The sequence below is a fragment of the Thalia democratica genome, chromosome 2 (assembly GCF_965202585.1).
Source record: "Thalia democratica chromosome 2, ktThaDemo2.hap1.1, whole genome shotgun sequence".
Lineage (NCBI taxonomy): Eukaryota > Metazoa > Chordata > Thaliacea > Salpida > Salpidae > Thalia > Thalia democratica.
In genome coordinates this window covers 71,538,164-71,564,314 of record NC_139166.1, presented here as the reverse complement: position 1 = coordinate 71,564,314, position 26,151 = coordinate 71,538,164, and the positions used below count along the sequence as shown (strand labels likewise).

The 26,151-nt window shown below is 25.5% G+C and overlaps 1 protein-coding gene across 1 annotated transcript; it reads right to left on the bottom strand.

Annotated features, from left to right (window-relative positions):
- Positions 1–11,077: 11,077 nt before the first annotated feature.
- LOC145829834 (uncharacterized) lies at positions 11,078–24,837 on the bottom strand. The gene is made up of 18 exons (XM_082937703.1): positions 24,700–24,837; positions 24,144–24,214; positions 22,606–22,704; positions 22,092–22,197; positions 21,369–21,473; positions 19,507–19,579; positions 18,542–18,639; positions 16,952–17,053; positions 16,390–16,574; positions 15,722–15,843; positions 14,648–14,748; positions 13,608–13,826; positions 13,321–13,410; positions 12,922–12,982; positions 12,542–12,684; positions 12,123–12,235; positions 11,900–11,981; positions 11,078–11,257 (listed from the first exon to the last, which is right to left on the bottom strand). Exons 1-18 carry the CDS (start codon positions 24,805–24,807, stop codon positions 11,090–11,092), a joined length of 2,046 nt encoding a protein of 681 aa, XP_082793829.1. The 5' UTR covers positions 24,808–24,837; the 3' UTR covers positions 11,078–11,089.
- Between the last annotated feature and the right edge of the window lie 1,314 nt (positions 24,838–26,151).

Sequence of the window (26,151 nt, the reverse complement as noted above, 5' to 3'; positions counted from 1 at the left end):
TTATGTTAAGTTAAAAACTTACATTATACAACTTTTATCAACTTTAATATATTTGCTTTTACTAATAAAAGATTTTCAAAATACAGAAATAACACATATTCCAGAAACTTAATTCCTAACTTGAATGATTTTATCCACTAACTTGTCTACACTCCAGACTAAAGGAGCATTGACAGAAGTTGAACAAACTTTTATTCAAGATACTATAACAATATCCTTACTTAATGCAAGAAATATAACATAAAAATAAATTTACTTAACTTGCAGATAAGTAACTTAATTTTTAAAACACATTCAATTATTGGTTTATTAATTTTTTAATTAATGTATATTTAAATGAAAACATTTATAAAATGTTAAAGTAAGTAATTTCTAGCCCAAGTTTATTTTTTCAAATGTGTAATACTTGTGATTTGAAAGTATACAAAAGCAAAGAAAATATTTAATTTGTATCAAAAATTTTTAACATTCTTAACTATTTTTATTCTATATTTTTCAACTATACTGAAAGAAAGAATTACATAGTTTTATAATCTTTATTGAAAAAAAACTGTTAATTATTTCATTTTTTAAAGCGACCAAATATAAAAATGTTTTAATACTTATAATAATAAATAAAGTTTTAAGTGATTATTTCCTATAGAAAAAACCATAGACTTTAAAAAAGGTAATATAGTTATGTAAACCATTGTTATCTTTTGTGGAGTTCTAAATTTAAACAAAAAATTTTACTTAAAAGTAAAGGATATCTAAAACACTTTATAATAAATAGAGGTACTAAAAATTTGCAATTAGTGTAATATTTTTATTAATTTGAAATCCGAAAATGTTTTTTTTTACTCTTATGATTTTTTTACCAGGTTTAAAAAAAGTTAAACTATATTTTGGAGCACAATTACTAGAATGCAAAAAATATTACGGAATACTAAGTTAGTGTTATACTTTAAATTTATAATACTACGCTCGACTAGGTTTTTTTACTATACACGATTATCGCTACAATTATAACTATAATCAAAGAGAACAGGTCAAATATGCAATTTTATGCACGAAGGGAAACTTTTGTAAGAATCAATTTTTGCACGAAGGGACAATTTTGCCCGAAGACTAGTATACTTGAAGAACGTTTGCATTAGGGTTCACATTTGCACGAATTTACGTTTACACGAGAGGTTGAACATGCATGAAGAGACACTTTTGCACGAAGACATATTTGCACGGGAACAGGTAAAACATGCACGAAAAGACACTTTTGCACGAGGGGTCAGATACACACGAAAGAATTCTCTTACACAAAGAGTCACTTTTGTACGAAGTTTTAATGGAAGTTAAATTTAAAAAAATTATTAATATTTTGTGGTTACATCTAACTTAATTTAACTAATCGCAATCTAAACAATAATCTCAAGTTTCAAAGTTTGCGGTTTTAGAAAAATTGACCTTAGCAAACTTGAGATACACTGTTTAATTAGAAAAAAATTATAACTAATTATATGCTAATAATCTTGTGCCAGTAATATATTGTAAATCTTTTCAGAATAATGATTTTAGTTGTTTCAACTTCGGAATTCTATGTTTTTCCAGTTGAAAATATACAAACTCTCTTAGATTTAACCAAGCAGAAAATCTTCAACTTTTAGAAAAAATTTATGTAGTTAAATATTAAGAAACAATGCATTATATAGTTCTAGTTTTGGTTTAAAACTACTTTCAAACTGTTTTGTAATAATACTGAGAGCTTTACCATACTACAACTAAACTGTGCTAACGATCTAGAATATTCGGAGGCTGGTACAAACTACTATAAAACATTAGATGTTTAGAATAAATATATAATAAAGTAAATAAATAAATATTTAGTATCTTCATCAACGTTTTCTTAACTTTTTTATCAAATTTAAAGTTGCACTCAATAATGTATTGAAAAGCAGTTTGGATTAGCTTTATCTGCTATAAAAGTCAAGTTGTTGTGAATTGGTTTGTGTTGTCTCATTGTTTCTATAAATTTGTATTTTTTTGTCTTTGTTTAATTTTATTTCCAAAAAACTATCAAAAACTTTATAAAAGTCTACTTTTGAGTAAGTCAATACGTTAAAAAAAGACTTTAGAAAAACTTCTTTTATATTTTAATTCTCGCACATCCAAATATGTTGCTTCCTTCTGAAGTTTTTACACGATTGTTATCAAAAACGAAATCTGTGATTTTTGAAATGTATACAACTTAGTTGTGACTTTTTACTTCAATTTTCAAGACTATATAAGTACCAAATTAAGTATACAAGAGTATTAAAATCTAAAAAGAGCAAAGTTTTTAGAATTGAAACAAATACACGTTTTTTCATAAAACGTATACGTTACTGCAGATTTGCAGAACGTGCCAAGCTACGTACGTATGGTATCATGAAATATAAAAAATTGTAATGTTAGTTCAAACCTTAATGCTTATCATAGTTGGGCAGGGCAGTGTGAGCAAATTATTTATCAAAATAAGACACAGCATAAAAATCGTGCTTTTTTTTATAGAGATGCCGACGTATAAATTTGATTTATGGAGATTAAAGCAATACTTGAATAGGTTTTAGTTATAAAATTAAGCGTTGATTAATTCAACATATTTTTGCGTTATTTGCATCAGCAAAAACTGCATGTAAGATAAAAAAAGTAATTTAGAATATAAATTAACCTAACAAAAAACATCAAAATTCTTTTTTTAACGATGTTCGTTTTTGAAATAGGTTTTTTATTCAAATTTGATGAACAGTTTTTGATGGCCATTAATATAGTTGATAAAAATAAAATTTGTATTAAATCTTTGAAAAAATTTTTTTTTATTGCAGAAAATATTTGTTTTACTTCATTTAATAATTCAAAACATCATTTTCATTCTTAAAATTTATTTAGTAGATTGTTACTAAACTTCTTAAAAAGATTCTTATTAAACTTTATTGATTTTTTATTTTAATTATTAAAAAAAATGTACTAAGTTTATGCTTCATATGGTTGACATATATTTAGGTTAGGATTGTTGAAGTTTTAAATGATTTTTGTTTGCTTTTCTTTACTTTTATTACCTATTAGTTTTTTTAATAGATTTTTTTATAGGTTAATTTAAGTAAATAGTTAGGTTCATTTTAATTTATTGGAAGTCATTTTTTTACGTTTTTATTCTTTAAAACCAGATTGATAGATTTTTTGTAAACTCTATTAGTTGTGAATTGTAATATATTTTAAAAAATTTGTACTAGTTATATCTATACTTCCATAAATCTTTACTTAATATGGTTGTCAAATATTTAGAATAGGGTTGTTAAAACTTTAAATATTTTTTTGCTTTTCTAGTACTTTTATAAGCTATTCGTTTTTTTATTATTTTATTTTTGTAGCCTATTTAAAGTTAAAAGTTAGTTTTATTTTTTAGTGTTTATGGTATTATATCATAACATTTTGTACTAGTTTTATACTACATAGGGTTGTCAAAAATTTAGGATAATGTAACACTTTCAAAGAGCTAATATATTTCATATATGAAAATCTATCTAGCTTAAAACTTTTATATTGCAAATCTAAAGCTAGTTTAGATAATAGCCACAAGTTTAACAAAGCTTAATAATTTTTAGATGTTCCAGCCAAATAGTTAAGTACTAATGTAATCACAATAATAGTAATGGTATTAATATTTATTAATTAATATTCATATTAAATACCCTTTATGAATTTCAATTTTAAAGTACTCAATTTAAAATACTTAGGTTAAACTTCTTGTCTCCAAATGTGGTCCTGTTCGAAAAATAAACAGCTTTTTGAAAAGTTTAAACATCAATTGTTGAAATTAACCTAATTTTTAATAGTACAAGTGAATTTTTAGGGTTTTTTATTGAAAGACTTGAGTTTTATAAGTTTTCAAACATTAAGTTAGGAGTAAATTTAAGCTATAAAAAGAGATTGATAAGGACAATTGAAAACAAAAGACCTAAAAATACAATCTAAGCTCGTTTGTTTCGTGCTAGTAGGTGATAGTTAAGTAGTTAAATTACTAAGTTTGAAATTGATAGTTAATTAAACAGAAAATAAGTTCATTCAGAAAAAAATCGCAATTTTTCTTTTAATAATAAGCCCTACATACATGTACAACTTAGACTCAAATATTAGACTAGTTAATAGTAAATAACCTTAAGTGTCTGACTAAAACTAAAACTGCAGCCCCTGAACATGTTTCAAACTCAAAATTTGGCCCCGAGTATTTCCAGCCAGCCGATTCCGGATGTAAATCTAAAATTTTGACGTAAATTTGAAAACGTAGTGATTAAGTATGCCTATGATTTTTTTTCTCTAATGCGTTTTACTTACTTGAAATTAGCTAAATTTTTAAAATAAAAAACAAAAAGTATTTAAAAAAATAAAAATAAAATATACATTATGTTGATATCAGCTTAGAAGTTAAACTATCTGATAACTTTTTTTTAATATGAAATATAGTTAGTAATAAAGTTTAATTTCAGTTTTGTGTATTTCTAGTTTTCTAAATTTTTAAAATGAATATTAAATACATTAATGCAGTATTTAATTTTATCCAAGCTCAAAATTTACAGAAAATATTTACAATAATATGGAACATTCACAAACAAACACCAATGGAAGTGATGAAAGTCAAAACAGTAGTGAAACCATAGAGGTATTTAAAAATTCTATTTGATATTTTGTGTATATCTATAAAATTCTATACATAATGATACTGTAGAAAAATTTTGAAATTTTTGAAACATTTTAAATGCCATTGTTAAAAATTGTTCAATTTTTTCTTTTTTTATATTCAAAGTTAAAAAATATGCACTCCATATATTTTTGTTGGTTTACAAAGTTAGAGTTATAATGGTTTTAGAACTAAAGGCTGTTTTAACAATCAATTCAAAAACAGGTAAAATGTGAATACTATGAATGGAAAATAGTGAAAAGAGTTCGACAAAGATTTCTAAAGTTTCACCTGGATTGTTTGATAAACATTCAAAATATAATTGAATACGATGATTTACAAGAATGGGAAGCGGGCGTTTTAGGCTACGTAGGTGGCTATCGGAACTTTATGGAAGAAGAAATCTTAAACAGAAACAAAGCTATTTGTGCAATTGAAAAAGTCGTAGCAATCAAAAGTCAAACACGAAATAGTAACGAGTTTTTGCCTGATAGAAGTCAAATGCTGCAACTAATTCAAGCCGAGAAAAACCGGAATTATATTGAAGAATTGAAACTTGATGTAAGGCAATTCGAATATGAAAACAAAGAAATAAAAAACTTCCAAAAAGAGTTACAGTTAAAAGTTGACCGATTCCAACAACAAGTTGCAACTAAGAAAAAGCAATTGTTCAAAGGTCTTTTACCGGCAAGAATCCAACAGTTTAATCGGTTCATAGCCGATGAGTCATTTGTTGGTGATCAGTGTGTCATTTGTATGGGAGACATTGAAATCGGTAGAAACATGATGCGTCTCGACTGCGATGGTCAGCACACTTTCTGTCAAGTTTGCATTGAAGGATGGTTTGCTAAAAAAAACACTTGCCCCATTTGTAGACATACTTTTAAATAGTTTTTTATTATTTGTACAAACTTAAGGTGTTTTTTATTAGTGTTTACTTTATGGCGTTTTATTTAGAAAAAATAAAAAAAATTATAAACGTTATGTGTTATCTTAGTCAATTAAAATTGATAATTATTGATTAATTTATTTTTGTACTTTTAATATATAAATAATTAGTCTCTTGATTAAAACCTTTAAATTAATTCGCGCAAGCTGGCATACTTTTAGTCATAAATCAAAAATTTTAATTTGGTTAAAGCTTTAAATTTATTATTGTGTTTGCAGACTAGGCCATTTTTTATTTAAGAAATAGAAAAGATTTATTTTTTATCTATATTAAATAACCATACATAAAATTGTTTAAACTTAAAAACACACTTTAGGTTGAGGTAGATGATAACTTATCCTTAATTAAGGTTTGTGGAAACCATTAGAAGAATTTCAAAGTTTATGAAAAGAATTTTTTTTTCTTATTCTAATGTAGTATGTGTATGAGTATTTTACAACAGTATTATAAACACGACCATAAATTTTCAGAAAATTACAAATTTCCTCTTTTTTTCCAGTTTAGCCTCATTTCCTCATGGTATATCTTTTTTATTATTAATCTTGAAACTAAATATTTTTTTACAGAACATTTCTTTGACTTTTGAACATAGGGCTTATTTTTGTAATAAATGGTCATTTTAGAATTATTTCTGTCTTTGTCAAAAAACTACCAAAAAATGAAAAACAGTAATAAAATTTGTTTTCTTAGATTAAAGATATTTATTTTATCTCAATGTTTTATGTTTTTTTGTTAATTTCAACTTGAAATTAAAGATCTAGTGTACTATTATCAAGGGTCCTTCTGAAAATTTGCTTCTTTCTAAGTTATTACATTTGTATTTCATTTCGTGTCAGATATAACTACAGTAGACTACCGCTAAAGTACGCACTTGTTTTGGTACGCACCCCGCCTTAAGTACGCACTTATCGAGAAACACAAAATAAATTTCTAAATTTTTATATATATTTTTATAATTTTTTTCACTTTCATAACTTTTAAACTAGGGTGAGTAATCCTGAGTAGTCTAAGTACCTGAGATTGTGACAGTCCTGTTATTAAATGTTAATAAACTAAATAATTATTTTGTGGTTGCAGAAAAGTGAAAAGAATAATGATATTTGAGCTGTAATGCTATAAAACAAATAAATCCAGATGACAAAGTTAAAAAAACCTACAAATACAACAAATACACAAGTTAAGTCATAATTTAATTTAAATGTACACACATTGATGTTTTGAAAATGTTTGGTAAACACAATGTAGTTTGGTACTTTCCCTCTAACAAAAAAAAATATGGAAAATATGGCTTAATATTCTTTTTTATATTATTGACTGACATTGACTTTCTTTATTAAATGTACGTATTAGTTATGTAGAAACTTTTTATAGAAAAAGTAAATCATTTTAAAATCTATTAAAAAAATTTGCAGATTAGAATAATGTATTAAATTTTATTTAAAATAAAAAGACTTGTTTGTTTGGCTCAATTATTTGGTGGCTAGTTGTAAGAAAGAAAACACATAACTAAATTTCATATTATAATATGTCGTCAAAAAGTACGCACTACCCGTACTAAGTACGCACTTTTTCGTCGGGTTCAATTTGCTTACTTAAGCGGTAGTCTACTGTATATATTTATCTTACTATGTGAACTTTTAAGACCGTTAAACTTCCAAACATTCGTATACTTGCTACAAATACTAAGATTTAATAGTGCGAAATTTAGTTAAAAGTCATTGACGAAACTAAACTTTAAAAACTTATATTGAATAAGGTTATATGGAAAGTTTGGTACTGTCTAGTGAATAAAAAGATTTGGTTGCAAAAACTAAAAACTGTTTGTTTTCTTAGAAACCAGAAAAATAAATTGATTTTGAGCAACTTTCGTGTTAATATCCAACATTTTTGAAAAGTTAGCTGTAAAACAGTATATCTATGTACTTAAAAGATTAATTAAATTACATTTAACAATAGTTTTTTTCAAATTTCATTAGATCTTTACTTATTTGATTTTTAAATATAAACCGCTAAGTTTTAATTATAATTTTAGTAAATACTAATAAAAAACCAAACTTATAAATTTTAAAATAAATAATTAAAAGGAACGTACTTTTAATAAAAAAATATATAAAAATCAATAGTGAATATACTTTTATGACAAAACTCACAAATAAAAATTCAAGTTAAATCAAAAATATGTTTTTTTATATTAAAATTTTCTTCCAGCTACAACAACGTGCTTTGGTCCCATTGTTAGCCAGAACGTTCATGATGAACATAGCGTTGGACCAGATCAAAGACGTTTGGAGCGAGGTGCAAGGTAAAACTAACGTCGACCCCAAGCAGCACCAGCAAGTGGTCATTCTGTGCTGCGTCGTCAAGGCGCTGGTTGGCTGGCACATGGGGCAGGTGACCACCGTTACCAGGGAACGCTGCGGTGGACAGGTGAGTGGTTGCCATGGAGCATTTTTAAAATTTTAGTTTTTAATTAAACTAGTGATTTCAGCTTACATGTAATGGATTTCAATATTTTTTAATTAACCGTCTTACTTCTTTTTATATTATCTTATTGCCTATTTTTAACAGATTCAATTACTAATGTGTTTAAAGAATTAAAAAAACAAGGTTGAATTATTTTAAATCTTTCCACAGGGATACCTATCCTGCAATAGATTCGGATCATTTTTGGGATCAGCCCACGCAGCCATGACTGCGGAAGGAGATAACTCCGTGCTTATGCAGGCTTGTATATAAAAAATAGATATTTAAATTTTTAATAAGGATACTTTTTTTTATTAAGAAATATTCAATAAAAGTAGTAAATAAAAACTCTAAGTTGTAATAACTGTTACTTTGATTAGACTGTAGGTGTATTTATTTGTAACCTTTGATATATAATTATAGTATTTTGTTTATACAATAAAGTGAAACTTTAAGTTTTAAGAAGTTTTATTAATTACATATTACTTATTCATTTTGTGAACAAAGTAAAAATTTAATAAAGATTTTCAAATACTTTTGTAAACTAAGGTCGTTACCACCATAAATTAAGTCAGATGTAAGAAAAAACTGCTTTGTTTTAAAACTTTTAAAATAGCAAAAACCTTTTAAAATTGAAACCACAAAAAATTAAAACTGTTATTAGTAGTAACGTTTATAATAATCATTACCTCCATTAGACTTTAGAAAGTGCCTTAAAATAAAAGTGCTGGCCTCAAAAGCATTTATCTGGTTTGTAAAAGTGAAGTAAAGTATATCAAATAAAATAGAATTTAACACAACTATTACGATACTCGTCACTCAATAAATTACCATTTTTTGTTTATATAAGCTAAACACTATTTATGAAAATATTAAAATTACTTTGTCTTAATTGTTAACTTTTTCAATAGTCTCTTGTGCTTTCAGAAACAAAAAAATTAAAGCTGTCAAAACAATTAAATTGACTCAAATAGTCAAGAAAGTTATGATAGCACTAAAAAGCTTACAACTTTTATTATAATATTATTTTTAGCAGATACTGTAAACTGAATATGTTACATTTTTAAACAAATTTTCAAAATACATTTACAGTTTTGAAAGAAGTCTTTAAATGTAATTTACTAAATATTAATGTTGATGATAAATTAGTTTAAACTTTTTTTTTAGGTTTTTATAAACTTTAAATTTTAAAGAACAATTAGAACCAAATTAGAACTTTAAACCGAACTGCAAACAATCGTAAAAGTTTCATAACTGTCAAATGAAACTGAAACAAATATTACAACACTATCAATTGAAAATCTATAGTTTAAATAGAAACTTGAGTTTTTATTTGAATAAGCTTACTGGCAAACAAAAAATGTAAACGTGTAACATAATTTTCATAAATGTAGGTCAGAATGACTCTATATAATAAATGGTATTAATCTAAAACTTACTTATTTATTAGTTTTTGATTTTTTTTAAAATCAATAAATACCAGTCGTTTTTAATACAAACAAGCTGTGCACAGTATATAATACAATCCATATTTTAATAAGTATAATTTTAATGGTCAAATTAAAATCTTATATCTATTAATATTAGCTAAAAATAAAATCAGATAAAAATATAATTAACAAAATACATGTTAATACTTTATTAATCACAGTAAAATATTTTCTATGCACTTTTTGAAAAACTCTGATTAACACAATTTTTTTTTGATTTAAAATACAAGGACTCAAACTTAGTGTGCACTATATTTTTCTTTAGCTGTTCACACTAAAGATTAATAAAGTTCACTTTAAGTTATTCAACGTGCAATTTTTTAACAAAATATTTCTTTTTAATTGTTAGTTTTTATAAAATTTCTTAAAACTTATCAATAAACTAATAAAACTAATTACAAAACACAACCTTAGTAAAAACGCTTCTGTTTAAAAAAAACTTTTATGCTTTTTTTTTGGGATCAGTTACTCAGAGTTTTATCTTAGTATAAAAATATATTTACTCTGAAAAACTCTTAGTTAATTAAACGGTACACTCTGAATTTCTTAACAAACCATCATGAAACTAGTAATCATATTTTATTTGCTCTAAATTAGTGATAAAAACAATAACAAAATAAGTATAACTTTTTTATTTGCTAATAAAATATTCTTAATAAGATTACGTTTTTAGCTATAGCTATATGTTTTCTTAAAAATCATTTTAGTAACAAAAAACAAATAAAACAAATATTAAGATTGTTTTTGGTATATGTGTACTTCTGCATAGCAAAAGAAGTAAATAACAAAAAATTTTCAAGAAAAAAAAGTATTAAATATAACTAAAAGCACTAGTTAAAACTGTAAAAGGTTGAATAATATTTTTTTTTTCAAATTGATTTTAAGCTACTAAAGTATATTCTATTGAATAAAAAAACTTTTTATTAAAAGATTAATGTAAACTTAAAATACAAAAGTTTTAGTTTGATAATAAGTTTGGATTAAGTTAAAAATTGAAGTAAAAATTTTGAAATAAAAAGATAAATAAGGTTTTTTAAACAAAGTATTCACCAAAACTTTTTAATCAGGCATTTAAATGAGTGCTATGTTAAAAAGAATACTTTGATTAATTAAATTAGATGAATAAAAAGTTAAAAAATATTTCTCGAAAATACCCAAATATCTTTATATTTTGAAATTATTAACTTTTTCTTAAATTCAATCATTAATAATACTTGTAGTTGAAATTTTAAGAAAAAAAGTTTTCACAAAATAAAGACAGTTAGTTACCAGTTCAGTTTTTCTTGACAAGTTTTTAGGATTCCTGTTGATTAATTGTAGACATTACTTTTTTTATAACAAAAAATAATGATGATTATTACTTTAAATTATATAAGCTATTAAAATATTTGACCAAGTGCTAAATTTTTTAAAATACTTTTTAGCATTTATAAAACCATCAAATATTAATAATTACAACAAAATTACTACACCAACCTTTCATGATACCATGGCAACCTAGCATTTCACGGGTTCCACCTCTCCCCTGTTGTCACCCACGTTGTAGTCCACCCAATCAAGCGCGATGGGTGCCGATAACATGGCGTCGGATAATTGAAACGATTCGCATAACTGAAGCGAGTGTGGGGCTATCTTCCTGCAACTTTCTGCCAGCACTTCGTTGAGCTAAGAAGTAGAAACAATTAATTAATTTAATTATCTTTTACATGAGTTTACTAAGACTTGTGAGCATTTTTTACTATTTGTTGCTAGTTTACATATATTTATACTTCTACAGCTTTAAGCTTTAAAGTTTCATTAAGTATAAAGGCTGTTAAGTATAAAAAAATATATATACATATACAGTACTATTATTAACTTAAATATTTATCTTCTTAACTTTTTGCTAGAACTCCGTTCAATTGATTATTGTAAATTAATTTGACTTTTTAATATAAGAATTATAGTATAATGTATTAAAACAATTGGTTTCTTATTTAACTTAATTCTACTTGTTTTTTTATTATTATACTAACCTCTTTAAATTTATTTATTTTCATATTTGTCATAAGCTGTTTTAGTAGTTTATCTTTTTGCGTATGAAAAAGTTAGTTTAACATTATTTTTTTAAATTAGCTTAGCTGTGCTTTGAAGAAGTTAATTAATTATTATACAACTTTTATTATCTCTCTACAAAAATCAGCTAGTAATTTATTCAACTGTTTGTTAATTTTTTTTTGTACATAATTTAATATATATTTTTTTTTTACTTGACTTTACTCTACATGACTTTACTGTATATATAAAATGATTAACTAATTAACAAACTTCTCTGGCGCCCTTAGGAGAAATAAGTTCTCTTGCTGCAAACCAGCCAAGATCTCTCTGAACACAATCCAGTAAGTATAACCTGTTGAATATAGTTAATAATAAATAAAAATAAAATGATCCCGTAAGTATAACCTACCTTAATCAATTCGTATAAACAGTTAACGTTTCAGCATACTTTAAGAAAATGAGTATAAATATACATATAAAAATATTATCAAACCGTCTCAATTCACGCAACATTGGTTTCAATGAAGACAGTTCTACGTTGTGACCATTTATTTTGTTCAATACTTCTTCACTAATGTACATCTCACCAAAAGCCAAGGCAGCTTGCTGTGATGAATAAAAAATATATTATAAGGAAGTGTGTATTTTATGATTATTGGTTTAAATGACTAGTAAAGTAATGATTTATTTTGTTCAATAATGGTTCAGATGTATACGTCTCACTAAATGCTAATGCAGCTCGCTGTGATGATTCATTGTTGTTATTTTAATCCATACATACTAACTTTTGAAAATTACAAACTTAAAAACTGTTTCTTCTTAACAATTCCAATTGTGGAAAAAAAAACACTTTTAATGTAACAAACATCCATTGAGATTATATTTTTTAAAAACTTTTTTTACGCAACCAACCTGCACAAGATCGCTCTCCTTCAGCATCCAAGCTTCGAAGAGTCCTTTTTTTCCCGCCTTCATCAGTTTCCCGCCAAGTTCACTGAAGCATAACAGGTCACGTGTCTCGAGCAAGTAGTGCAAGTATTCGTCGTTGTTCAAATCTGAAGTATTTAAACAAAAATTAAGTAAAAGCAAGATCTGAAAATAATTTACAAGAACAAAAAAAGAAAACGTAAATTGTATTCTATTAAGTAGTATTTCTTTTCAAAGATTAAAATATAATGATTTAAGTGTTTTATATTACAATACTTGGTATGAAAACTAAGACATTAAACTTCTATTTAGTTGGAATTCTAATTAATAAATATATAAGTTTTCAATAAATGTAGCATACATACCTTCTTTCACGGGTTTAAGTTGTTTTGGTTTGTACATTGCAAGTCTTTCTTTGGCTACTTTCTGTTGTTTTAAACAGTTTTAATTATTTTGAAAATAAAACTAAAAATAAACAAGCAAATTTCAAAACTTAAAACAATTTAATACTATAACTACTCATCTGTATTATTTACTTAAATAAGTAATTACTTTTATATTCTCACCTGCATAAAGACCATAGTATATTTTTAAATTAAACAAAATTTCTAAAAAGATTAAAAAACATATAAATTATTCTAACCTGCATAATTACGGTGTTAAAATTTTCAATTTTACTTATTAATTATTGTATTTGTTTACTACTTTTATTGAATAGTTTTTAATTAAAAATAAATTTAAATATCTATTTTTTATATACTAACCTGCATAAGCACGGAGTTATCTCCTTCTGCAGTCATAGCTGCATGGGCTGATCCCAAAAATGATCCGAATCTGTTGCAGGATAGGTATCCCTGTGGAAAGATTTAAACTAATTCAACCTTGTTTTTTTAATTCTTTAAACACATTAGTAATTGAATCTGTTAAAAATATATATTAAGAAAAAGTAAGACGGTTAACTAAAAAATATTAAAATCCATTTTATGCAAGCTAAGATTACTAGTTTAATTGAAAATTAATATTTTAAAAATAGTTCATAGCAACCACTCACCTGTCCACCGCAGCGTTCCCTGGTAACGGTGGTCACCTGCCCCATGTGCCACCCGACCAACGCCTTGACGACGCAGCACAGAATGACCACTTGCTGGTGCTGCTTGGGGTCGACGTTAGTTTTACCTTGCACCTCGCTCCAAACGTCTTTGATCTGGTCCAACGCTATGTTCATCATGAAGGTCCTTGCTAACAATGGGACCAGTGCTCGTTGTTGCAGCTATTTTTATTTATTTGTTTAATATTATTTAATTTAATTTTTTAGTTTTCGCTTCTAATTATAGAACTAAATCTCTATGTTGGAGCACACTATGTATATATATGTTATGCTTCTAATTTGTTCGATTTGATCCAAAGTGATGTTCATAAGGGGGTCAAAATCTTTGCAGGAGCAGTTATTTAAAATTGTTAAATTTAATATTTTTTTATAATAATTAGTTAATTATTTATTTAAATGTTACTTTATATCGAGTGTGATGTTCATCATAAATGTGCGCGCTAACAGGGGGACTAGTGCTCCTTTTTGTTATAATAGTTACTAATTTTAGTTTTTTTAGTTCGGTTTTTAATTGTAGTTTTATCTAAAATAAGTATTGTTTTTATTATTTAATTAATTTGATTTGATCCAACGCGATGTTCATCATGAATGTGTCGCTAAAAATGAGACTAATGCTCTTTGTTGCAGCTAAAAAAGTACTTAAAATACCTAATTAATACTAAATTATTCAAATTTAATGTTGTTTATAAAAGTTCTTGCTAGGAAGGGGATTAAAGCGCGTTATTAAAGCTGTTGTTTTTTAATATACACATGTTTCCTTTTTTTTCGACATAAAAACTCTGCTTAAGAGAAGGACTAAAGCCTGTTATTGCAGCTAAAACATGTTATTTCAAAGTTTTTTTTTAAGTATTTTATTGCAAGATTTGTTATAAAACATTTTGACCCTTTCGGTTATTTTTGGCAACAGTGACAGTGCCTGTAATTAGAAACAACATCACAAAAATTAACTATTGTATGATAATTTATTTATTTAAATTACAAACCTGATAAGTCAGAATTGACATGTCAGACTTTCCTTTCGCTCCAACGGTCATTCTGGTTGCAGCGTACCTCAGTGCTATGGTGAGACACGCTTTGGCTCCACCTAGAGGTTAAAAATTGTAGTTTGAGTTTTGATTAGATGACTTTAAAACAAACCACAGCTCTTTTGCAACAAACATAACAAAAACTTAGTTGTACGAACATAATATAGTTATTATATGTTCTGGTTTGAAGAAAACAAATAAAGAGATCTCAACTACTGGTAGTTTGTAATATAAGTTCTTGAAAGAATAAATTCATAATATAGTTATTGTCAAAAGAAACCAATAGTTATATATTTATTTGAAAGCTTATTTTGTTTTGTAGCTTTTAAAAATGTAATTTAGGCTTGAATCTATAAAGTTCAGTTATTCAACGTTCACACACTTAAAATATATTTTAATTATATAACAATAAGTACTGTGCTATGGTCAGACACGCTTTGGCTCCACCGAGAGATTATAAGTACTTTTTTGATTTTAGTCAGGTGGCTATAAAACATTTTGGCTCAATACGTTACAAAACTGTAGTTTTAAAACAACGGTTATAGTTGAAAGAAATCGTTATATACTAACAAAAAGTATTATTATTTTTTGTAACTTTTAAACATGTACTTTTGGCATTTAGTTATATGCCGTAAAGAAAAGTCTTAATGCTTAAAGTAAAGACAAAATAGAACATTCTTCTAGCTAAATAATAAAATGAGTTGTTATAAATGTTTTATATCGAAACTTAAAATTTTCTTCATGCTTTTGGTCTTTCATTTATTACTCGGTTTATTGTTTGGGAGTTCTTTCAGATTATTCTTCAGCAAATAAATTGAATATAAACTGTGTTTCAAAAAAAACTTTGTCGAATTTTGAAATACAATTGTTTTTATTTATTGTATTAAAGTAAAGAGAAAATAATAACTGCCATACTTAAGGGCGGTTTGAGAATTTTATATATTATAGTATTCATTTGTTGAAGAAAGATTTTTTTAAGTTACAAACACTATGACGCAACTACTGATTTTTTTATTATGACGTCAAACTTACCAATAGACATGGCGGCGATGCAGATTCTTCCAGACAACAATTGATCGGCAACCGTCAAGAATCTGTTCCTGATACCCTTGATCCTGGATGAAAATACGCCATTTTCGTCCACGTCCGAGTGTCTGGCGGGAAAATAATTTGGTTTAAAATTACTTAGACCAACATTTATAACAAGTTTACTATATTGTTTCAAATCGAATTTGATCCGTCACAATTTTTAACATTTAAAGTGAATATAAATAATTAAGTTTAACATGAATAACTTTATAGATGCATGATGTATAGTTTTTGTATTTTTTAAATGTTTGATAAAATTTTTTGATTTATTTTTTTTATTAATGTTTATAACTTAATCATAATCTTTAAACATTTAAACATTAAACTAATAAAACCTCTATTCAACAAATTACCTCTTAGAATTTAGAAATCATTAAAGGTCAACCTTGCATGTTTAATTAAGTATTGTATAAATTAAATAATAAAAAACAGGTTTAACAATAATTTAATAACTACAATAAATTGGAAAAAATGTTTTTATACTTGTTCAACAACTTCTCTCAAGGAACTCTAACATCATCAAAAGTAAGTTTAGCATTATCAACCCCATTCTAGTATTAAATAAAAAATACTATACATAAATAATGTATAAAAATCAACATTTTTTTTACCTGTTCAACAAATTAGTTCTTGGCACTCTGACATTATCAAAGGTCAGTTTCGCGTTATCAACTCCGTTCAGGCCCATTTTGTGACCCATGTCCTCGATAACCACTCCGTCCATGACTTTCATGTCATCGTCCCTTATTCTTACCAGTATGCCGTGAATACCGTGGTTCTCACCGCCCACGTTCAGCTGAAATATCAATTTAATATGATTATATTGTATACTAATTTGTTCTTTATACGAACTAAGACTCTGTGTATAGCATGGTTTTAATAAACTAAACAAATTTTACTGTATAATTGTTTATAACATATATCTTTTGATATGTAAAACTATCATATCAATGTCTACGATACATTTTTGGTAACATGTGCAAGCATAACACCATGTTATTTTTTTATATAATAATGGTAGTTACTAATTATTTACTTTTTAAAAATTTATATAAATTAAGCAACCTGACCAAAAACAACAACATGTTTGGCGTGTATTTCTTTATTAGTGATCCAGTACTTTTTTTAAATAAAAATATATATACATAACTATTTACAGTGTATTTTACCAACCTGTGCAAATACAACGATGTGTTTGGCGTGTATGGCTCCATTGGTGATCCAGTATTTTTGCGCTAGCGGGTTTGGTGTGTTTATTATAAACTCCTGTGTGTCCTGTTGTATAAAAATTAATATTATATTAAGTATGTACTGTATAAACTATGATAAAATAAAAAAATATTATAGCTTATTATAAATTCCTGCGTGTCCTATTATAATTTAAACTTCCTGTAGATAATACAAAATAGAAAAATTATTTAAGTATAAAAATTAAATTTCTCGTAAAATAATACGAATTAACGTTATTAGGAACATTAAGGAGAATTCAAACTAATTAAATAACTCAGGAATATAAAATAATGTGTTTCAATTTTTTTTTTTTGAAAAAAACTTTCTTTAAAGTTTTCATATACAATTTTTAAGATACTTATATTTCAAGTTATTTATGCCAGTTAGATATGGCCCCTTAAACTTTGGTTTCAATTCGAATTATGCTAATTTTAGTTATTACCGCCATAATCTATTTTATGAGCAAACATTTAGGTCAACAGCTTTTTGTTTGCATTTTAATTAAAAAATTAGCACTTAATTTACATATAAGCTAAGAGCAAACAAAAACCCGCAAGTTATAGAAACTTAGTTGATAAACTTTTATACTTTACTTATCTCTAAATATATACATATAAGCTCTGGGCAAACTAAAACTTGTTCAACTTAGTTCAAGTTACCATAACTTTACTTATCTCATAAAGTAAACAAACTTTGATTGAAAGATATTTACAGTAAAAAATATGTAGGCCAAGTTGCCATGTTTTGCAGTTTTTCGTTTGCCCAATTAGCTTATATGCAAATTACCTACTTAATTATTTATCAAGTTCTGTTTACTTTATAAGATAAGCTATGGCGCTTAGTTCAAATGGAGAAACTTCAAATTTCGATAATAATAGCTTTATGTGCTGAATTCCCATAATTCTGTTTTTACAAGCAAAAAATTATGATAACAAAGTTTATGTGAAAACTAGCGGCCAATTAAAACGTAGGCTAGTAGGACAAACAAAATTATTTCAACTTTGCATACATACTAGCAAACTAAAATAATGCACTACTAAAGTTTTATTCAGTTTATCATAAACAGCAGTAGCTTATTGCATACATATGGAACTTAATATAATACAACTTTATGCTTGAAACTTCTTACTTCAAGTAAGTTTTGTAATATGATTTTTTTTTCTGATCTAAAATACGATAAACTTTAATTTAATGAAAAACATTAACTTTATTATAAATACCAGTCTATGTTTAAAATAAAACTCTGTTTTTTTTTTAAATCAACAATCACCTTAAAATAACTGAAATTATTAAAGTAAACATGTTTAAAGTATAAACATTAAAACTATTATTTAATAAAGAGAACAATACCAACCTTACTTTATACTGCAAATTTTTTAGTGGGTATATTAAAATTTTATATTATAAAATAAATATTGTTAGCTTCAATTATTTTACACAAACCTTATCAATTATGAGATTTTTTTTAGTAATTAATATTTAAATTTTATATCACAAACATAATGATTGGTTAATATAATAAACAGTACCAACGTTATCGTATACTGCAGTAGTCTCCATTTCAACAGCATTATTTCCATAACCTAATTCAGTGAGTCCAAAACATCCAATATCGTTTAAATTGTCAATTCCTATATTAATAAATAATAAGTAGCTACACAAATATTATTCCCATAACCTAATTCAATAACCCGAAACAACCGAAATTGTTTAAATTGTCAATTCCTATAGAATAAAAAAAAACAATTAAAAAATGTTTATTAAATATCAGAGTTCAGTTAATCCGAAGCAACTGATACCATTAAAGTTCTCAATTCCTATTGAAAAATTTTATTTCAATTAATAACTTATTAATAAATTGTTTGTAAGTTTAATTTACAAATAATATTTAAAAAGTTTATTTAAAATGTAATTTCCAGAATAATATTTAAATTAATTATTCCTAAACTAAAAGTTCTAAATTCGTTATTAATTTAGTTTAAGTCTAATCCACTAAAACATCAATATGGCTTTATATTTAGTTAATAATTGTTTTAACAAACAAATATAAGAATGTAAATATACGGTTAATTAAAATAATTCATAAAGAGTAATTTTTAAATCAGTCTATATATTTTTCTTAAAGTTTAAAAAAAACTGAAATTTTTATTTTGCTGAACTTCAAATAGGAATTATTAAAAAGTAAGTTTTAAAACAGCTTTAAAATAACTTAATATTGAACAAAATATATTATTTTACCTACAATAATGATAATAAAAAGCAGGTAAAACTTTTTAATGTTTTATTTTTATAACAAACAAGTAAACTTTTAAACTTGTTTTTTTATAATAAATAGACGAATAAACTGAAAAGCAAATACTATAACAATTTTTATAAAAACTTATTACATCAAAACAAATTAAATATAAGTTGTATAAAGTAATAACAAATGTTTCTTAAAAGTTTGATAAAAGTTAAAAAGTGAATAAATTTTCAATTGTTTTATATAACAAACAAACCTTCAACAAGTTGTTTGTGATGTCTTTCAGTTCCGAGTAAAGCGACAGTTCCTCCAAACAAGTTGAATTGCACCTATGGAAATATTAAACAAGTTGAATTGCACCTATGAAAATGTATAAAACAAGTTGAATTGCACCCATGGAAATATTAAACAAGTTGAATTGCACCTATGGAAATATTAAAACAAGTTGAATTGCACCCATGGAAATATTAAACAAGTTAATTGAACCTATGGAAATATTAAACAAGTTGAATTAAACCTATGGAAATATTAAACAAGCTGAATTAAACCTATGAAATATTAAACAAGCTGAATTGCACCTGCGGGAATATTAAACAAGTTGAATTAAACCTATGGAAATATTAAACAAGTTAATTAAACCTATGGAAATATTAAACAAGCTGAATTAAACCTATGAAATATTAAACAAGCTGAATTGCACCTGCGGGAATATTAAACAAGTTGAATTGCACCTATGAAAATGTATAAAACAAGTTGAATTGCACCCATGGAAATATTAAACAAGTTAATTAAACCTATGGAAATATTAAACAAGCTGAATTAAACCTATGAAATATTAAACAAGTTAATTAAACCTATGGAAATATTAAACAAGCTGAATTAAACCTATGAAATATTAAACAAGCTGAATTAAACCTATGAAATATTAAACAAGCTGAATTGCACCTGCGGGAATATTAAACAAGTTGAATTAAACCTATGGAAATATTAAACAAGTTGAATTGCACCTATGGAAATATTAAACAAGTTGAATTGCACCTATGGAAATATTAAACAAGTTGAATTGCACCTATGGAAATATTAAACAAGTTTGAAGAACCTATGGAAATATTAAACAAGTTGAATTGAACCTATGGAAATATTTAACAAGTTGAATTGCACCTATGGAAATATTAAACAAGTTGAATTGCACCTATGGAAATATTAAACAAGTTGAATTGCACCTATGGAAATATTAAACAAGTTGAATTGAACCTATGGAAATATTTAACAAGTTGAATTGCACTTATGGAAATATCAAACAAGTTGAATTAAACCTAGAAAACAACTAAATTGTATTATAACTAAAAAATTATAAAATTTTTGTATTTCACTTAGTAAAAATAAACAAGATGATAACAAATAACTTACATTGCACCTATAAAAGTGTAAAAAAAATGAATATAAACTATATAAACAAAAAATGGGTTGAATTGCACCTAAAGAAATATAAAACAAATTGAATTGCACCTAGAAGAATAATAAATTTCAAAAACGAACATAGAAAAATTATAAACGAAAAACAAGTAAAATTCAAAATAAAAAAATAAAAAACTTTAAATAGCAGTATAGCTATATAAAATAAGTTTAAACTTTTTATTATTAAGATAATATGGAATTTTTTTAGTTGAGTCGTTCTAAGGTTCTATTTAAATACACTTACAGTCATTATAGTAGTCATAGCAGGGTTCGTTTATCACAGCGGATAAAACTATATCTAATTAATGAAAATTTATTTTTGAAATAAGATAATATTTAATACATACTTACAGTCATTTTAGTAGTCATAGCAGGGTTTATCACAGCGGATATTTCGTTAATAAGTTAAATGTAACAAATAATAATTTTAATCATTATTTAAAATTTAACTAACAGTCATTTTAGTAGTCATGTCTGGGTCAATAACAGCTGATATTTCGTTAATAAGTTGAATATAACACATAATAATTTTAATCATTATTTAAAATTTAACTAACAGTCATTTTAGTAGTCATGTCTGGGTCAATAACAGCTGATATTTCGTTAATAAGTTGAATATAACACATAATAATTTTAATCATTATTTAAAATTTAACTAACAGTCATTTTAGTAGTCATGGCTGGGTCAATAACAGCTGATATTTCGTGAGCTGCGAAAATTCTCAATGGGTTGTGCCAAAAGTCAGTTACTGAAATAAATCCGGCCTGTAAGGATATATATATTATTGAAAAATATTTAATAACATAGAATAATAACAACTAAACATCAGCACTGATTTTTTACAAGGTATATTTTTTCTATCCTTAGTGGTTTATGCCAAAAAACAGTTACGGAAATAAATCTAACCTGTTAAAGGTAAAAATATTATAAAAAACAGCAAAATTATTTTTAAAAATTAAAAAAGTATATTTAAGTATTTAATAAACATACAAATTATTTTTTTTTTACTTTCTATAAGTTTAATTAAAATTCAGTAGCCGAAATAAACATGTCATGTAAGCTATTTTATAAAACTAAACAATGTTGTAGGACTAAATAAAAACACTTAATGATTTATTAACGTTTATTCTAAATGGGTAGTTAAAAATTCATTAGGGATATACAAAATAAATAAAACTTACATCACTCTTTTTTATTTCAAATTTTACTTTTTTCCAGCTTTTTAACATGATGTCTTGCACACAAACTTATAAGAGTTAAATTATTATAAACTAAAAATCACAACCACATCACATACTTTCTGCAGTCTTTTAACGGCGATACTCATAACAAAACACCAAACTAACAAGAATGATAGTTATAAATAAAATATGTAAACCAACATCACATATTCTCTGAAGTCTCTTCAACGCAATGTCCCTCTCCTCTTCAAGGCTGATGTCATACTTTGGTGTCATCACAGGATCTGACATGAACTTTCTGAACTCTCTATAATATTAGTCATTAATTAATTTTTTTTTGATGATATGTAACATATTTATGCTTTAAAATTAAAACTTTATATGTTATACTAATTTTAGTAAAAAATACTTAATATGACACTATTAATAGTTCATCAACTTTATAAAATTTAAATTTAGCACTACTATATTATTAGTAATCTAAATATTTTTCAGATTTGTTGTTGTAATTATAACATATTATTATACAAATTTACTTAGTGTAACAGTATTAAGTAATACTTTATTACCTCCTCATATTGTGATTGTCCAGATTAAACAAGAAAATTTAAATTGCTTATTGTTGTGTTGATACTAGCATTTATCCTCTTATAGTACTATTCATTATTATTAATAATATTTTATTACAAATTTATTCATATTTATTTATTACTACCTCCTCATAACATGGTTGTCATGATCTAACAATGACGTCATCTCTTCAATGTTGAAATCAAGCGTTGCTTCAGATTGTTGATCCAATGTCCATTTTTCTCTGAAAATTTATATTTTGAAACTATGTTTCCTTTAATTTCTACAAAGTGTCGAGTATCAAACAGCAGTTTTATTGTATGTGATTAAAAAGTTAACTTAATTAAAGTTTATTTTTTACTTTTTTTAGCTTTGAAGCAGTTGCCCACAATCGTCTGGTAAAAATAGTACAAAGTTTGTAAGTTTTAATAACCAAAGCTTATTAAAAAGTTTATAATGTTTAAATTTTTTGAGCTATTTTTATGGGAACTGCTCATTTCCAACTCGCAACCGTTTCCCACCCCATCAAATCCAAGAACTGCTTACCGACCAAGGGTAAGGTCTAGGGGTAACAGTGATAATAAAAATAAGTAAATAATAAGTATAAATAAAATAAAAAAACATTAAAAAATTAAGGAACAAACAAATAAAAATAAAATATAAGTTTCAAGTGGAATTGTGCGCGGGTGGGATTTGATTGGGTGGGAAATGATCGATGGTGGGAATTGTCAGTATACCATTTTTACTGATGTAAGCTTTTTGGTGTGATGCCTGTTTTTTAGGCAGTATAAATTAATTAAAACAGACATTTTATCTAGTTAATATAGGCTATTTCTTAATGAGTGAACTTACAATCAGTTGATAAATGGCTTAAAATAATTTTATCTTTGATTTTAAAATACATGCTTAAAATTCTATCAAAAAATTCCTAAAATTTATAGTAACTGTATTTTACGTATTTTTAAATAAATTCAAAATATTCAATTTGTGTTTTTGTTTCTTAACCTAATATCTAACTTTCTCAGAAAAATCTCAAATACTTATTCACATTATTTTTTCTTCTTTATTTCTTAGCACAAATAAAATGCAAACTATATAAGACATTCTAGTCAAGTATATTCTAACAAGAGATAAACTATGTTAAAACATTTTTAATTAAAAGTATTTAAAATTAATAGAGGTTGCAGCAAAAAACAATCAATTTTTACTAGTTATCACTAACATAGAGCAGTCATAAAAAGTCTTGATTCAGGATCAATTTAAAAGTACAATATATGAATCAATATTTGTAATAAATGTCTTTAAAGGTGGTAAATTTTACTTAAAACAAATAAACATCTTTCAGTTGTAACTAAAACCAAAAGAAAAAAATTGATGTCTTATGAGTTAAAATGAAACAATATACAAGCAAATTGGATCAAAAGTTTAAAATTGCGCAGAATAGATAGATAATCAGCTTAGCAGTATTTTCTTACAAAACTATCACAATTTTATATAGGTATTTGTTAATGAATAGAATATAGAAGGTATCTAAGAACCAATATAAAACCAGTTGTGCTAATATTTACATTGTTCTTAAAAATTTGTGTGCACTTTTAACTGATACTTCTGCACACTTTGAATGAAGCTGACTTAGAAAGTTATACAAAAATAATAAACAATAATAATTCACTAATGAAATACCTCAAAGTGGTGGTAGGCATTTTGTTTACTTCTTGTTGCAACACAGAGTTTGTGGAAAACAACCTTTCATTCTGTTGTAAAAAAATTAACATGAAATAAAGTATATTATGCCTAACTATTTTAATTACCAGAACTTGTTTTGTAGACAACAATTAGTAGTGCAACTGTTTTGTAAGAAGCTTTAAAAATTTTAAAAGAAAGAGACTATAGTTTAGGTAAAATTTAGATCTCACTTTGAAACATTAAAAAACTGATACCTATTACAAATGTTTAAATCCATGTCACTAAAACTATAGAACTTTATATTGATTTATATTGAAAATGATTAAATAAATTCATCATATCTACTGATGTAAAAATTAGAAAAAAACTACAGATCATAAAATTTTAATAAAACACCTGAAAGTTTATTTTTTACCTAATTACAGCTGAAACATAAACATGACTCTTAAACTTTTTTATGAGAAATTAGTTTTGTAGTATTGCATTAAAGTTATTTTCAAAGTTTGACACAACTATTATTTGTTAATTTTGTGTATAATATAAAACAACTTACTTTTGTTCTATTTTGCAGAGGAACATTTGATGCTGCTCTGAATAAGCTTGTTATTTTTGGAAGCGACTGGCTGTTGAGTTTTCCTGACAATTTCAATATTGAGCTCATCTTTAATAGTTATTAATTTTAACTTAAAAACAAACTGTTGAAAGGTAATTTGTATATTTGTAAATGGTAAAAATAAAAACTAAAAGCTGCATACTTACTAAAGTTAGAGTTATGTTATAACTTAACAAAATCACAACTTCAGATAATTTACATTTATTTAATAACTTAAAATACTATTTCATAAATGTGTATTTCTTTGGTAACACTGAGTTTTAAACAACAGCTTTGTATTTGTTTTAACTTATTTACAGGTTTTTGCAACTTAATTTTGAGTTTTGTCAACATGAGTGTGATTTTTAAAGACTGTTAGTAAACTACTCTCAATTTTTAAAGAAAGTAACTTTTGAAAATTTTAAAACGAACAAAGTAGTGCACAGTTCTTGTTATAGTGAAAATTATGTCTTTTACTAAGACCAAGATACCAATTTTAATTAGTTTGTAACTTTACCTACTGCCAAATTGGTTAACGTGTCATACCACAAATACAAAGTTTGACTGAACATTAAACTCTCTCTTTTTCGATTTTTTTTTAATCTCTCATTCTTGCTAGTTAATCAATGACAAGGACTATATGTTTGAAGAAAGCACTGAGATATTATAGTCTTAAATTTCATCAACTTTATCAGTATTGCAAAAAATACTTGGCTGAACTTACTCAAAAAGGACATTAGTGCTTTGTAAATAGTAAAAAACAAAAGCTATTATTTGTGTTAAAGCAGCTTGATTTTATTACTATATCTGTTGTTGTCTGGTGCTCCAACTTCTTCAAGGTCATGGGAAATTTTGTTTTATTTTTTTTTTAGAAGTTGATCTTTTTCTGTAGAGTTTGATTTTAGGTATCAAACAATTTTAAAAATTTAACAAAATTCCTAGTATTTTTTGAGATTTACAGAACCAAAGTTTGTGAAATAAACAGGTTTTATTATAATTAGAAAAAATACTGTTTCTCTAAAAATGACATTTTTCTTCATTTAAAAAACCAATCTTCTTTTTTCAAAGTTTAACATTTAAACCAGGATTTCCCAAATTTTTTTCAAAAGGCCCCAACATGCTTATAGACAAATTAAAACAGCTATGGCCCTTTCCAACAAGATTTCTCAAAAAACGCCTAAGACCTTTTTTTGACCATTCATCATTAACTCCAGAAAAAGTTTGAAATGTAAGTTTCAATTATGACCTCATGGCCCCCCTGTGACCGCTTTGCTGCTTTTGGCCACTTTGGGAAAAGCTGATTTTGACTTATACTAATATTTAACATTTCACAAAAAAAAAATTATTAATAATTCTAAAGTTCCAAGAGTAAAGCTTTAAAACCATTTAATTAGTGTTTCCTAAATTTTGAGG